This window comes from Aotus nancymaae, unplaced genomic scaffold (genome assembly GCF_030222135.1).
Source record: "Aotus nancymaae isolate 86718 unplaced genomic scaffold, 86718_ANA_hifiasm-v0.15.2.pri h1tg000006l, whole genome shotgun sequence".
Lineage (NCBI taxonomy): Eukaryota > Metazoa > Chordata > Mammalia > Primates > Aotidae > Aotus > Aotus nancymaae.
The window spans coordinates 90,951,572-90,967,987 of NW_026988417.1; the positions used below are offsets into that span (position 1 = coordinate 90,951,572).

At 38.4% G+C, this 16,416-nt stretch overlaps 1 protein-coding gene across 5 annotated transcripts in view; it reads left to right on the forward strand.

Moving 5' to 3' along the window:
• The first annotated feature begins 1,008 nt into the window (after nt 1-1,008).
• The window catches only part of RAP1GDS1 (Rap1 GTPase-GDP dissociation stimulator 1), a 195,143-nt gene continuing 179,735 nt past the window's right edge, over nt 1,009-16,416 (forward strand). For 2 of the 5 annotated variants that reach the window (XM_021666783.2, XM_021666784.2), the window contains exon 1: nt 1,010-1,127. In XM_021666783.2, the coding sequence (XP_021522458.1) occupies nt 1,124-1,127 (4 nt within the window). In that variant the 5' untranslated portion in view covers nt 1,010-1,123. Of the gene's footprint in view, nt 1,128-16,416 lie in introns of all 5 variants that reach the window. The other 3 variants (XM_021666785.2, XM_021666786.2, XM_064369432.1) reach the window with 3 other exon arrangements.

The window sequence follows — 16,416 nt, forward strand, 5'->3', positions numbered from 1 at the left end:
AGGTTCTCCCCGCGGCCGAGGTGGTGGTGGGAGCGGGCGGCAGCCCCGGGATCGCGGGACCTCCGCCGGGTTAGCTTGGCGGTGCGGCAGCCAACCCAGGAGGGCGCTTATTTTCAAGCCTGGGGAACGTTGTTCCTCCCGCTTTCATAGACAGTGGGGTGGAGCACGACGGCACCCTGGTTAAAGGGCCTTTCCAGCGCCCTCCAAGAGGGAGAACGACACACTCTTCGGGAAAATCCTAGGACGGGAGCTCTCCTCGCTGCCGGGACCTCTGTTTCTAAGCTGGCCACAACTAGAGCAGCTTTAACTGTCCCAGCGACACGCCTGCCATCAAGCGCCCTCCCGGCGGCCGCCCCTCGGCTCGCTGCCCAGCGGGCGTCCTCAGGTGTCCCCAAGAGGCGCAGGCCTACTCGCCTACACATCCTTTCCGGCTTGGTGTCGGGGCGTCCGCCTTGGCTTTCCACCACCCCTCCCGGCTCTGCGGCGGCCCAGCGTCTTCTCGGATTAATTCCGGCCTGTGCGGCAGGGTTGTCCCGTGACGAAAGCGGGCCCAGGTTCCGGGTGGATAAGGGTGGGGAAAGCAAGGCAGCGGTTAGTCGTCTGCTAGCAGATCGGACTCAATATCCCTATTTCCTGCTTTCTCCCAGCCCACCCTCCGCCGCTCAGACGGCCACCATCAGGCTCCTCAGCGGCGGCTGCAGCCAGTCCGCAAACACACGCCCACCCGCACGCTCAGCCTCACTAGCCACAGAGGGAGGGCTGTAAAAGGCATTGAGCATGCTCGCTAGGGAGGGCGGGGCGCTCGCGGGTCGCGAGTCGGGGCCGGCGCACTTCAGGCCGGCTCCAGCGCCTCCGCCGCCCTCCCGTTCGGAGCCGCGCCCGCCGCAGGCTGCGCCCGCCAGCCCAGCCCCGCCCCGCCCCGCCCAGCCCCGCCCCCCGCCGCTTGTCCCCGACGCGGCCGCGCCGCTTGCAGCAGCACTAGCTGCTCCTCCCCGGCGGCTGCCCCCCACGGGTCCCTCCCTGGCTGCGGGAGAGACGGAGGTAGAGGGAGGACACGAACCCGCGCTGACCGCACCGGAGACCTTCGCCTCGCCCCGCCAGTTCCTCACCCTCGGGGAGCAACATGGGTAAGTCATCCTTCCTCCCCCGTCATCGCCTGACATTTTTTTCTTTCTCGGCGTGCTGCAGGGTGGGAAGCATTTTAAGCGCAAAGTTGCCGGATTTCTCCAGTCCCTGGGTGTGAGACGGAGGCCGTTCCTCCGGGGAGAGTCGGCGCACGCGGAACGCACGCGGGGCGCCGGGGCTGGGAGGGTCCCAAGCGCGGGCTGGGGTGGGGTCGGCCGCGGGCCGGACCGCCGCCCGGCTCCCCGGCACCTCGCCGCCTCGCCTCCCCTCCTCCATTCTTCCTGCCGGTGCCCGGGCACACGGAGCCTGCCTCACGGGCTCGCATCCGCGGCTCCATCCCGGTTTCTTCAGAGGCCGCCCGCTTCCTTTCCCCCGCGTCTGCTGAGCTCGAGGCTCGGGTCCGACCACGGGAGAGACCACTTCGTGTAACTTCCTTTTCTGTCAGTGCGACCTTTCCCCGTCGTGGAGACTTATCTTCCCCGGGCAGGGAAGTGGAAGTAAGTAGTTTGTGAGGGAGATCTTACAACCTGCACGGAAATTATCTTCCAAGGGAAAGAGCGGACAGCCTCACAGGTTAAAGGGATGACTTGTCAGAGGCCACGAGGAACGTGAGGCAGGATAGAGCCGCTAGCTGTTGAATTAGTGCTGGGTGACTACAGTATGCAATATTCCTGTGCTCAGCCTGTTTTCTGGATTCCTTCGTCTGTCTTCTGTAGCAGGAAACTGCTCCCTGTAACGTTGTTAACCGAACTTACTTGCTAGTTATTCGTTCCCAGCTTCCCCCTGTCTAATCTGCATAATCTGATTTTAGTTCCTTTGTATTTATAGTTAATCTGAAGAGATTGGTTTGGATGAGATATTTAGGAGCAAATATATTTTATTAAACGATATATAAATTTAACCTAATTTTTTTACATCATATATTGCTTACCTGTTACATTCACAGAAACGTCTGATGAATGCTGTCATGTAATTAAGAGCTCAAAGTTTCTTTTAATAGTAGCGACTTGAACTAAGTTCCCCAGTTTGCTTCCACTCCTGTCTATCATAATTTCCTCTTTTTAAAATTTGCTCCCTTGGCATCTGTCAACTGGGACTTTTCCCACCCCTTCTGTGCGAGTTATTTAAAGCTTGAGATGAATGTGGTCCTTTCATTTGTTAATACAGTGCTCAACACGTTCACAGTTAGATCGTGCAAGTCAGAATCTTCAAAAAGTATCTAAACCTGGGAATGGTGTCCATAGAGTTTCCTGGGACAGCAAATGCTTCAGGCTTTGATCCCGACCTTTCGCCATATATCGAGAAGAGGCCAGGGTTGACGGAGGAGGTGGTATGAATCAAGAAAGGTCTAGGGCTCTGAATTTTATTTTCAATTGTTAAGTTGTTTTTCTTTTATGTGATTACTCTTGATATGATGAACAAATTTCTGTAAAAATTGGGTGGCCCATTTATATGTGTTTACTTTTTCTCTTAAAGTAGAATTTTAAATACGTATTAGATTATTGGACAAGCTGTGTATTTCCTTCGAACGTGCACACGTTAAGGTATGGTTCCTTTGAACATACACACATTTATCTGTGTATGTTTCCTTTGAACATACACAGATAAATGTGTGTATGTTCAAAGGAACCTACACAGTATATCCAGTAACCCTATCTGATATTGGACTATAAGTTCAAGTTTGGCTTGTAAAATACATTTTCCCATGTTTCCAGGTGAACCTCAAACAATCCATTTAACATTTTAACGTAAATGTTAAATTCCGTACATTTTCAGTGGAAAAAATCCAATTGTTATGACATTAGTGAATAAAAATACCTAAAAGAAATAAAATTATCTACTTAAAAATAATTTTCAAAATCTTGAATGCTGTTGCTTGATTTTTTTAAAAAGGGCCAAATAGAAACTTATTTCTCATTTTGAAGCCATTTCAGATACTATTAATCTCTCTTCATACCACTATTTGTACCTTGTTAGAAGCTTTTTAGCACTTACATAATCTACCATATAATGGAATTGTTATGTGTGTGTGCTATGCATTTAATCATGAGTCCCAGAAGATGAAAAATGTCTTACTAATTTTCATGTCCCCACAGTGCTTTTCAAAAAGGAATTCAGTAAATCTTTGGCAAATTGTTGAACTTAAAACCACCTATTATTTACAACTTTTGAACCTGAAGGTATAGTCTCTGAACAAACATTTGGATTGGTACATATTATAGAGTTGGGGGATAAGCAGAAACAGAAAGGTATAATTGTACCATGGCCTCCCAGCATGCTGTGGGTAGGTTTTGAGTCAACCTTAGGAAAGTCAGGAAATAGTCAACTATTTCCTTCTAGTGATGATGAGCATTTTTTTATATGTTTGTTGGCCTCATATATGTCTTCTTTTGTAAAGTGTCTGTTCATATCCTTCGCCCACTTTTGAATGGGCTTGTTTGTTTTTTTTCTTGTAAATCTGTTTTAGTTCTTTGTAGATTCTGGATATTAGCCCAGCTATTTCCTTCTAAACTCTTTTCAAGGGTAGGGCAGTTTCATGTATGATCAGTAGGTACATATGATAATTTAAAATTGAAACCTTGGAAAACAGCTTTATATCTGAGTCAAGGAAGATAGTTTAACAATTCATACACACATAAGAAGGTATACTGATTAAAGATGGAGGGAGGGAGAAGTGCTTTTTAATTTGTCTCAATAAATAAATAAGGTGATTTTTAAAGATACTCTCGGCTGGGTGTGGTGACTTATGCCTGTAATCCCAGCAGGAGGCCTAGGCGGGCGGATCACTTGAGGTCAGGAGTTTGAGACCAGCCTGACCAACATGGTGAAACCCTGTCTCTACAAAAAATACAAAATTAGGTGGGTGTGTTGGTGGGCTCCTGTAATCCCAGCTGTGCTGGAGGCTGAGGAAGGAGAATCACTTGAACCTGGGAGGCGGAGGTTGCAGTGAGCCAAGATAGTACTACTGCACTCCAGCCTGGCGACCAGAGCGAAACTCCATCTTAAAAAAAAAAAAGGTATTCTCGTGGCAAAAATTTCTTATACAAGAGAGTGGAAGAAAATTCTTTTATAACTTTATGGCCATATCTACTATTTTATGTATATGTCATGTTTCAGATTCAACATACATTTAGTATTTGTTGGATATCAACAGTATGCAATGTCCTGTACTACAGTGTACTGGGAGGACAGAGATAAAATGATGTTCATGCTTCAAGTTGTTTAGAATCTTAGGAACAATATAACACATACACAAATTATAACAGAAATAAATATGTAAGTTATATAAAAGACCTTTACATATATTATAGATTCAGGGAATGGAGAGAAGATTTTAGAGAAATGGTATTATAAGGACCAAAGGTAAGTTAAACTTCTTAAAGGTAGAAATGAGATTGTAAATCACAATAGAGTTGGTCTGGGGCTGGAGGAGAAATGACATAAATGAAGATAGAGAGGTAGGAAACATTTTAGGAGTTTCCAGGATATGATTAAATAGCATTGCTTGGCCAGAGCAAAAGGTAAGGAAATCATGGGTAAGAGACATAAAAAAGTAGTACAGTAATTGCTAATGACCAGATAATGGGGGATCTTAAATTCCAAGCTGAAGAAGAATTTGAACCTGGCATTTGAACCTGGCTTACCTATTGAGAGACCATTTAACATTTTTATGCAGTTAAGTGATGGATCACATGTGTGGTATAGGAAAATTTGTCAGTTGAGTGCAGGATGGATTAGATGAGAAACTAGAGAACACTTCCAAAGATGGTTGTTGCAGTCTGGATGAAAATGTTTAATGTCCTGAACTAGATTGTGGCAATGGGAATAGAATATTGCAAATAAAGAATAGTATTTACTTGGCAACCCATTGAATATGGAATTGAGAGTCACAGGTTTTAGCCTGGGTGATAATGAGGATATTAAAATCTCCTGATATATATTCAGTTAACAGAAAGAGGAAACGTAGATACCTATTACGTTGAACTTTTCTGTCCATTAGTCTCTACTCCTTAATGACAAGGATGTTGTCATATTAGGATTTGAATACATTTCTAACACTAGTGTCTGGCACATAGTAGCTATGTAGAAAAATTTGTTGACTGACTGAAACTAGGTGAAAAATAGTTAACAAACATTTATTTTAACTTTTGAGAGTACAATTTGAACTAGAGATCCGGAAGTTATCCACAAATATCCTCAGGTGATGTTTGAAGTTAGGTCAACAAAGAAAAAGAGGAAAATTGTCCATGGTAAGAATCTTGAGGAATGGAGTTCCTTAAGTTTTCCATAGTTAGGGAAAAAGGAATGGTATGATTTGACACTGAAAAACGAGTGAAAGACTAGAATTGGTATATCGTTGTTTTTAAGAAAGAGTGAATAGTCAATAGTGTCTGTTTTTTGTAATAAGAGGGTAATAAGGACTGAGAAAAGGCTGAGTGCTTTGGTTAGGATATTACCCAGTATATTTTTCTAAAAAGCAACCTTAAGAGGTCTAGTAGATATGGAGTTCAGTTGTAAAGGCTAAATGAATAATGAGTAAGTGGAAACAGTTCACTAGGTATAGTCATGCTGTATTTCTCACCTTGTTTAAAGATCTGTGAGAAAACATAGAGTTTTAAAATTATTTTTAACTCACTCTACATGACAGATATTTTATTCTAGAAAATGTTTTAAAATTTTAAATGTATTTTAATTTATAAATATGAAATAAAAATTTTTAAGTGTTCCATTTTACATGGAATGACATGTGCTGTTTTCTTGTCTGAGAATAATTTTTAATTTCACCGTAGTGCTTCACATTTCTTTGACATTTCATTTTTAATGTCTTTGTGACTTAGTATAGTACCATTTTTATTTTTATAATGTTATGCAGAATGAGTCTAGAATGATTTTGTAATTTTGCACAGCATTTTGCCTAAATAATACTCTTTACTGATGCATGGTTTTATCATGTTTAGACTTTGTGAATTTGAGACTTCTTAGATTTTAATTATGCTTCTAATTATATTTTTAATTCCTGGAGTTGTATTTTTCTCTGTAGATATGTATCAAACTTATAGTCATTTTATTTTGCCTATGTTTCTAAGTCCAGAAATGGTTTTCATGGCTAAATAATGAATACGAATTTTACCTGATCTTGCAAGTCTAGCAGAGTGATAAAATATTTTTGAAGGTTCATAATTACTAAAATTTATGATTTCAAAAAAGCATAGATGATAGATTGATAAATTTAAAATTTTTTCTTATGTTGTCATTATACCTGTTTTGTCCATTTTTTTTTTATGTGGGAGAAGGGCTGAATTCACTATCCTTGGTAGTCATGTTCTGAAATCTATACTACTACAATTTGAAAAGTTTTAATAGCTTTAATTCTTCTTAAGAACCAAAGCGATTTTGCTTTCATAGTGGAATCTTGAAATTTCTAGGTGCCTTTGGGGAAATAGTGTGGATGCGCTATTCCTGATCACCTGAGATTGAACGTGGCAATTCTGGAGTTATTGGTGGCACTAACAACAGCCATCAGAATTACCTAAATTTTAATATCCAGTCATGAGCATCAGGAGGAATGAAGGAGGAAGATCTCCTTTGGGAACCTGATGTAATTTTAGATAGCTAAATGTTTGGTTAACTGATAGGGGAAAAGTTTAATTTAAAATACATGTTGATGTTGAGTTCAGTTTATTAAGGATATTGGCTTGTAGTTTCTTTTCTTGTAGTCATTGTCTGGCTTTGGTGTCAGGGTAATGCTGGCCTCATTAAATGAGTTTGGAAGCATTTCCCTTTCTTCATTGTTTGGAATTGGTATTAGTTTTTTTTTTTTAATAATTTCAACTTTTAGTTTAGGTTCAGAGGATACATGTGCAGGTTTGTTACATGGGCTTATTACATGACACTGGGGTTTGGAGTATGAATAATCCTATCACCCAGGTAGTGTGCATAGTATCCAATAGCTAGTTTTTCAGTCCTTGCCTCCCTCCATTTGTCCCCCTCTAGTAGTCCCCAGTGTCTGTTGTTCCCATCTTTATGTCCATATGTAGACCCAGTGCTCCCTCTTATAAATGAGAACATATGGTATTTGGGTTTTTTGTTTCTATGTTAATTTGCTTAGGATAGTGGCCTCCAGCTCCATCCATGTTGTTGCAAAGGACACGATTTCATTCTTTTTTTTAATGGCTACATAGTATTGCATGGTATATATGTGCCACATTTTCTTTATCCAGCCCACTGTTGAGAGGCATCTGGGTTGATTTCATGTTTTTGTTATTGTGAATAGTGCTGCAGTGAAGATAGAAGTGCATGTGTCTTTTTGGCAGTATGATATATTTTTCTCTGGAGATATACCCAGTAATGGGATGGGGTCAAATGGTAGTGGTGTTTTAAGTTCATCAAGAAATCTCCAAATTGCATTCCACAGTGTCTGAACTAATTTACATTTCTACCAAAGTGTAAAAACATTCCCTTTTCTCTATAGCCTTACCAGCATCTGTTTTTTTTCTTTCTTTCTTTCTTTTTTTTTTTTTGCTTTTTAATAGCCATTCCGACTGGTGTGAAATGGTATCTCATTGTGATTATGATTTGCATTCTCATCACATTAAGATAATCATACATCATGATCAAGTGGGATTTATCCCTGGGATGCAAGAATGGTTGAACATACACAAATCAATAAATGTGATATACCACATTATGAAGAACAAAAATCATATGATCATCTCAGTTGATACAGAAAAAGCATTTGACAAAATTCAACATACTTTCATTTTTAAAACTCTGAACAAATTTGGTATAGAATGAATATGCCTAAACGTAGCAAAGGTCATATATGACAAGCCCATAGCTAACATCATGCTTAATGGTGAAAATCTGAAAGCTTTATGTGAGGGAAAAAAAACAAGGATGCCCACTCTTGCCACTGCTATTTAAGATAGTACTAGAAGTCCTGGCAGAGCAAATAGACAAGAAAAAGAAAAAAAAAAGCATCCAAATTGAAGAGTAAAATGATCTGCTTGAAGACAGCATGGTCTTACATATAGAAAGCCTTAAAGACTCCATGAAAGAAAAAAAAAATCTGTTAAACCTAATAAATGAATTCAGTAAAGTTTCAGGATACAATATCAACATAGAAAATTCAGAATCATTTCTATACACTAGCAGCAAACTATTTGAGGATGTAATCAAGATAACCATCCTATTAACAATGGTTACAAAAATATAAAACATCTAGGAATAAGTTTAGCCGAGAAGGTGAAAGATCTCAACACTGAAAACCATAAGACATTGATGAAAGAATTAGAAGAATTAAATAAATAGATAACCCATGTTCATAAATTGGAAGAATTAATATTGTTAAAATGTTCATATTACTGAAAGTGATCGACAGATTCAATGTAATTACTACCAAAATTCCAATGAAATTTTTCACAGAAATAGCAAAACAATTCTAAAATTTATGGAACCACAAAAGATCTGAATAGCCAAAACAATCTTGAATAAGAAGAACAAGGCCAGAGGCATCATGCTACCTGCTTCAAGTCATGTTACAAAGCTATAGTGATCAAAACAGTGTGGTATTGGCATAAAAGCAGACACATAGATCAATGGAATAGGATAGAGAGGCTAGAAATAAACCCAAGAATTTACGGTCAGTTGATCTTCAAAAAAAAATACCAAGGAAACACAATGGGGACAGGACAATCTCTTCAATAAACACTGTTGTCAAAACTAGATATCCACATGTTGAAAATGGCATTGGATCCTTATTCAGCCCATATACAAAAATCAGCTCAAAATGGATCAGAGATTTAAACATAAGATTTGAATTTGAAAGCATAAAATGCCCACAAGAAAATACTGGAGAAAAGCTCCATAACATTGATGTTGGGAATGATTTTTTGTTTATGGCCCCCAAAGCACAGGCAACAAAAGCAAAAACAAACAAGTGGGACTTCATCAAATTATTGTTTCTCTATAGCAAAGGAAACAATCAACAAAATGAAAAGGCAGCTTACATAATGAGGGGAATTATTTGCAAGCCATATATCCAATTAGGGGTTAATATCCAAAAGTATCAGTAACTCATACAACTCAATAGCTAAAATAAAATAGAAGTACAGGTTGAGCATCCCTATTCCCAAATCTGAAATGCTCCAAAATCTGAAACTTTTTGAGTGCTAACATGACACTCAAAAGGAAATGCACATTGCAGCATTTGGATTTTTGGTTTCAGATTTTTGGATTAGGGATGTTAAACCAGTTAAATCATGCAAATATTCCAAAATCTGAAAAATTTCAAAATCGGAAACACTTCTGGTCCAAAGCATTTTGTATAAGGGGTACTCAACCTGTATTTACCTAGATGTAAATAATAAATGAAGATATTAGAATAGGTTATTATCTCAGTCCATTTTGTGCTGCTATATAACAGAATACCTGAGATTGGGTAATTTATAAAGAATAGAAATTTATTCTCTCAAGAGTTCTGAAGTCTGGGAACTACAAGATCAAAGTGCCAGCAGGTTTGGTCTTTGGTTTAATGATGACACCTAGCTGCTGTGTCCTCCAAAGAGGAGAAACCCTGTGTCTTCTTCACACAACAGAAGAGCAAGAGACAGAATCCACTCTGGTAAGCTTTTTTTTTTTTTGGAGACAGAATTTTGCTCTTGTTGCCCCAGGCTGGAGTGCAATGGCACAATCTCAGATCACTGCAACCTCTGCCTCCTGGGTTTAAGTGATTCTCATGCCTCAGCCTACCGAGTAGCTGGGATTACAGACATGCACCACCACACCCGACTAATTTTGTAGTTTTAGTAGACACGGGGTTTCTCCATGTTGGTCAGTCTGGTCTCGAACTCCTGACCTCAGGTGATCTGCCCACCTCAGCCTCCCAAAGTACTGGGATTATAGGTGTGAGCCACCCTGCCTGGCCTTTGGTAAGCTCTTTTTATAATGCCATTAATCTATTTGTGAGGGCAGAGCCATCATGACCTAAACACGTCCCATTAGGCCCCACCTCCCAATACTGTTGTATTGGGGATTTAGTTTCAACCTGAGTTTTGGAAGGGACAAAAACGTTCAAACCATACTAGTTATAAATACTATTTTAGTTATAAAAGCCTGTGATTCCTTGAAAATAAAGTTTGAAATATACTCTCTATCATTGATATCTTAAATATATTAATATCTATACATCTTATTTTTCTTTAGTGTTCATATGGTGATATATACTTGAGGTAGCAACTTAAGGGTTTGAACTAGCTTATTAGCTTTGTCTAAATAAATGACCTATAAAACCGTTTCCCATGCTGGCTAAGATATGGATGCTGGATTCTAATTGCGGGTGAAATAATTCTCTCAGTGCTTCTATTTATACAACTTTTGTTACTGGAAGCATTTCAGGAGTTAAAACCAAGGACTAGGATAGTGATAAATGGAAGTGGTTAAATTGAGCTGGTAGCCATGATTGGTTGTACAGTTGATGCTTGAATAACATGGGTTTGAACAGCACAGTTCCATTTCTGTGTGGATTTTTTTCAATAAAAGCTATACCAAGTGAATCTGCCTGTCTTGCCTCCCCTTTCATCTCCTCCACCTCTGCCACACCTGAGACAACTAGATGAACCCCTCCTCTTCTCAGCCTACTCAGTGTGACTATAATGAGGATGAAGACCTTTATGATGATCCACTTCCATGTAATGAATAGTAAATACGTTTTTTTCTTCCTTCCATTTTCTTTAGCTTACCTTATTGTAACAATATAGTTTTTGATGAATGTGGTATTTAATGCATATAAACATACAACATATGTGTTAATTGACTTTATGTTATTGGTAAGACTTCTGGTTAGCATTAGGCTATTAAGGTTTTAGGGAGTTAAAAGTTACGTGTGGACTTTTGAGTGAGAGGGAGATTGGTACCCCTAGTTCCTGCATTGTTCAAGGTTCAGTGGTACTTGTAAATTCCAAAGTTCTTCTTTTTATTCACAAAATGATTTTAGGTACTTATTGGTACCTAAATGTATTAATATCTGGCTACATCTTTGTATTTAGCAGATTAGTAGACATCTCTACATGCATAGTTAATGAAAACTCATTGAGTTCAAAATATAACTCATAATTTTTTTTTTTTGAAACAGTCTCACTCTGTTGCCCAGACTGGAGTGCAGTTGCATGATCTCGGCTCACTGCAGCCTCTGCCTCCTAGATTCAAGCCATTCTTCTGTCTCAGCCTCCTGAATATCTAGGACTACAGGCACGTGCCACCATGCCCAGCTAATTTTTGTGTTTTTAGTAGAGATAGAGTTTCACCATGTTGGCCAGGGTGGTCTCAATCTCCTAACTTCATGATCCACCCACCTTAGCCTCTCAAAGCCTGGGTTTACAGGTGTAAGCCACCATACCCGGCCTCATTTTATAATTTTTAATAATGATAATTAGAGGGGTGCTGGTAAATGTTTAACTAAAAGCCTGTCTCTGAAATAGCTCTGATTTGTGATGGTTGTCAGTTTCCTGTGGTGTAAATACTCCCACTGTGGCTCATTTCAAGCTACTAAAATAGTGTCACTGAATGCAGAGTTGAGAAAAAAGAGGTAGCACATCATTATATACCATATCAGTCAGTTAGACATAACCTCATTAGCACAGATAATAGTAAAATATAGTAATTAAGTAGTGATGGTTTTGAGTGTTAATTCTTTTTTAGTATAACTCATTTATGTTTATATAATTTAATTTTAATAATGGCTATTTTAATAACTGCCTCATTAAAATCCTGAAAATTTAAAAATTGTATCTCATGGGCTAGTACAAGGGGCTCTAGTACACCATTAAATTCATAATTACGATTTATTAAGAATTATTGATGTCAGTTATGCTACACTTTACACATATTTTTAAACTGAATTTTAATCCTTTCAACAATTCTATGAAGTAGGTGACACTGTCTCCATTTAACTAAATCAGAGAATTAAGTAATGTATCCAAGGGGACAACTAACACTGCATCCTGATTTAGAGTAGTGCTTCTCAAACTTTAGCTTGCATAGAATCACTTGAAGAGCTTGTTTTTAAAAAATACTGAGCCCACCTTCGGAAGTTCAGATTCAATAGATGTGGAGTGGGCTGTAAAATTGCATTGTCAAGACCTTCCCAGGTTATGCCACACTGGGGACAGCACCACTATCAAGCAGAGGCTGACAAGCTTTTTCCATAGGGATCAGATGATAAGTATTTTAGACTTTGTAGGCCATGAAGAGGAATCAAGGATATTACATATTAGGTTGGTGCATAAGTAATTGTGATTTCAGACTGAATTTTAAATCATTATAACTAGGCTCAAACACATTTTTATTACTCAAAATAGGAACATTAAAATCAACACATTTTTGCCAATGAGAAATTTATTCCTGTAGCGTAAAAATCCATGCTTTGGTATTCAATGAACTATTGGAAAGCATTTTCTGTATCCTGCTGGTTGTGGAAGCATTTTCTCTGCTAAAAGCTGTTGAGATGCTTGAAGAAGTGGTATTAGGTTGTTGAGAGGTCAGGTGAATATAGCAGATAAGGCAAAACTTCATAGCCCAGTTCATTCAGCTTTTGAAGCGTTGGTTGTGTGACGTGTGGTCGGGCATTATCATGTAGAAGAATTGGACCCTTTCTGTTGACCAGTGAGGGCCAGTAAGTGCATCTTATCAATTTGCTGAGCATACTTCTCAGATGTAATGGTTTCACCAGGATTCAGAAAGCTGTAGTGGATCAGACAGGCAGCAGACCACCAAACAGTGACCATGACCTTTTTTGGGGGGGCAAGTTTGGCTTTGGGAAGTGCTATGGAGCTTCTCCTTCCAGTTGTTGAATAAAATCCACTTTTTGATTGTCATATAAAATCCACTTTTTGTCACACGTCACAATCTGATCAATAAATAGTTCAATGTCTTTGCGTAGAATAAGAGAAAACAGAACTTCAAAACAATGCTTTTTTTCTGATTTTTCACTCAGCTCATGAGGCACCCACTTATCAAGTATTTTCAACTTTCCAGTTTGCTACAAATGCTGAACTACCATGGAATGGTTGACAAATTGAGTTCTTCAGCAACTTCTCACGTAGTTATGAGAGGATCAGCTTCAATGATTGCTTTCATTTGGTCATTGTTGCCTTCTGATGACCGGCCACTACACTCCTCATTTTCAAGGCTCTCATCTCCTTTGCAAAACTTCTTTAACCACCACTACACTGTACATTCGTTAGCAGTTCTGAACCAAGTGTGTTGTTGATGTTGCAAGTTGTCTCCACTGCTTTACGACCCATTTTGAACTCAAATAAGAAAATCGCTCGTAAAGAGAGAAATGCGCATTAAAATGATCTATAACATAATCACATTTATTTAAGAATGTGTATATTCCAGTTTGAAACAGCAAATTTCAAAAACGCAAAAACTGTAGTTATGTTTGCACCAGCCTAATGGAAAAGGGAAAAAATATATATGAGAAAACGTAAATGTCCAGTTTTTTTTTTTACTGCATTTGAAATATGATAGCATTAATTGAACATAATTTATTGTGATACAAAATGAAAAGACTGGAGCTCTTTTTAAAAAAAATTCTTTTGTTTTGTTTTGGAGTTCTTTTTTTGGGATAATATTTTACTTATTAGGATTCAAAGTTATCCTATTACCAGAATTTATTGTAGATGTTCATCTGTTAATGCAGACCTATAATGCAATTTTACAAATTGCATCTTTGAGGCATTATTTTCCCATGCAAATAAGTACTGCCAATTGTATATGATCTTAATGAGCATATTCATTGTATGGAAGGTACTAAGAGAATTCTCTCAATACAGCTGTAATTCTTGACAAAAAAAAATTTTTTTTTCAAGACTTTTCTTGGTATTTGCCATTTAGCATGCAATTACATTGCAGATTAACCATTTCCAATTTAAGGTTAGGTGGGAGCTCCTCAATTGCATCTTTAAATTGATTTTGAAATATAGAAATTTCCTTTGCACTCACAGTGAAGTCTGAAAAGCACTGTAGGAACTCTAGTTTGAGCTTGCAAAATATATCTCTTGCAAATTTGTGTATGGAGGTAGATCTTTTTGTTTTAACTTTTGACAGCACAGGAAGTATATAAAGCCATTATTGCTTGTAATTGGAACAGTGTTGTCAAAATGACTTTATTGCAATATTTTCTCATACAAGCACTTCTTTGCCTTGACTTTTAAGTTAGATTCATTAGGAAACTGTCAAATTTGCAGCAAATTTTAATTTCCAAAGCCATAGCAGTGATTGAAGACATTTTTGTTGTTGTTGTTCAGAAAATTTTATTTGTGCCCTTGAGCTCAAAAAAATCACAATAAAATTCTGTAACCACTAAACCATTGGTCTTATGTATAATAAGGCAAGCCAGGATTTTGTTTCCATTTCTGATTAAAATTCACAGAACTTATGATGGTTAAATCTGTGAGAACAAATGAAGTTCACTGGTGACATTACTGATTCAGTGATACATGATAAATTAATGTTTCCCCTACTGGTTCAGTGATACATTGTAAATTGTTTTCCCTATTGATGAATAATAGAATGAAGTCCCATAAGCTTAAATACCTATGCTTTCACAAACTTTGTGAATTTGTTCAACTAAACTTTTTCCTGGTCTTCATTTATTTTTGTCACCATCATTTGTAACACATCTTAACAGATTCCACTTCAGGTTATACTGAATTGGTGCTTTCTCAACTTGGGGAATATTCTTGCTTATTATTATTTTATGGAGACTTCATAGAGGCTCACTCTTAGTGATTTCAAGCTTGTAATTGACTTCTTGAGAAACAACTAAGCAGTGTCATTAATATCTGCCAACTCATCAAGAGCCAAAGACAATGTCTACAAATCTTTTACCTCGGTTTTTAGTTGAATGTTGATATTGCTTCCAGTGTCCTCATCTCCAGTAGTTATTCTCACTGAAAGGTTATTCTTAAGCAAGTTTATTTTCTCTGGAAATATTGGTTGCTATAACCAAATGCAATTTAATTAACTCCCCATGGGTAACTGGATTTCCTTGCTTGGATTAACAAATGAGACACCTGGAAATTTAATTTGTTTGCGGTTGTGAGTGAGTGAGTGTGTGTGTGTGTTTGTCTGTGTCTGTGTGTGTGTGGAAGTTCTGCTGTGATGAGATAATTTGTTCTGTATTTTTCTGATATCTCTGATGATTTCTTTCCTATGTCTTGGGAATGTGATGAGTGCTTAGTCTGGTAATATTGGTGTATTTTGTATAGTACAGTGGTTTGCTCTCTAACTCAATAACAAAACAATTCACATACTACTTTAAATGCCCTGAAAGCATGGCATGCTTCTCTTATTTTGACATGATGATCAAATGTGGTATGACAGTATACCATGGTTCTTGAAGCACTTGACAAGTCATAACTGTCACTGCAATTTGTAGTGCATCCAGCAGCAGTGTAAAGTGAATCATTCTGTCACAGCCCCTCAACTCTGCTGCCGTAATGCAAACTCAGCTATAGGCAGTGCACAAAGGAATGAGTTGTGTTCCAATAAAACTTTATTTATGGACACTGAAATTTAAATTTTACATAATTATTTGCATTTCATGAAATACATTCCTTAATTTTATTCAACCGTTTATAAAAGTAAAAGCCATTATTTTCACATTACTTTTACTTTAACCATTACATAAAATTACGTATGGGCTGTGGGCTCTGCAAAAATTTTACATGGGCAATGGGCTATAGTTTGCCAATTTGTGCTATAGAGTGATGCTGGGCTGTTTAACTTTTCCACAAGACTTTTTCTATGAATTCTCTAAGTGAATATATCACCATTCATCCATGCAACTGTTCCTAAAATCTGCAGTCGTTCTTTGAATATCATTGGGTTCCCTAAGTTTTAACAATTCTACTTCTTTGAATTAATCCTCCCTGCGTCTTTACTGTAAACATGTAAGTTTAGGCCCTTATTATCTCTTCTTGAGACTACACTACTCTTTTAACAGATGTTCTTTCCTCTGACATCCCTCTTATTCTTGATCAGTTTTTACATGCTGCTAAAGTACTGTCTGAGTTCATTTGGGCTGCTGTAACAGAATACTATATATTGAGTGGCATATAGACAGCAGATTTTTTTTTTTTCCTCACAGTTCTGGAGACTGGGAAGTTCAAGATCAAGGTGCTGGCAGATTCAGTGTCTGGTCAAGGCTCACCTCCTGGTTTATAGGTCATCTTTTCTCTGTAACCTCACACGGTAGAAGGAGTGAGGAAGTCCTCTGGAGGTTGC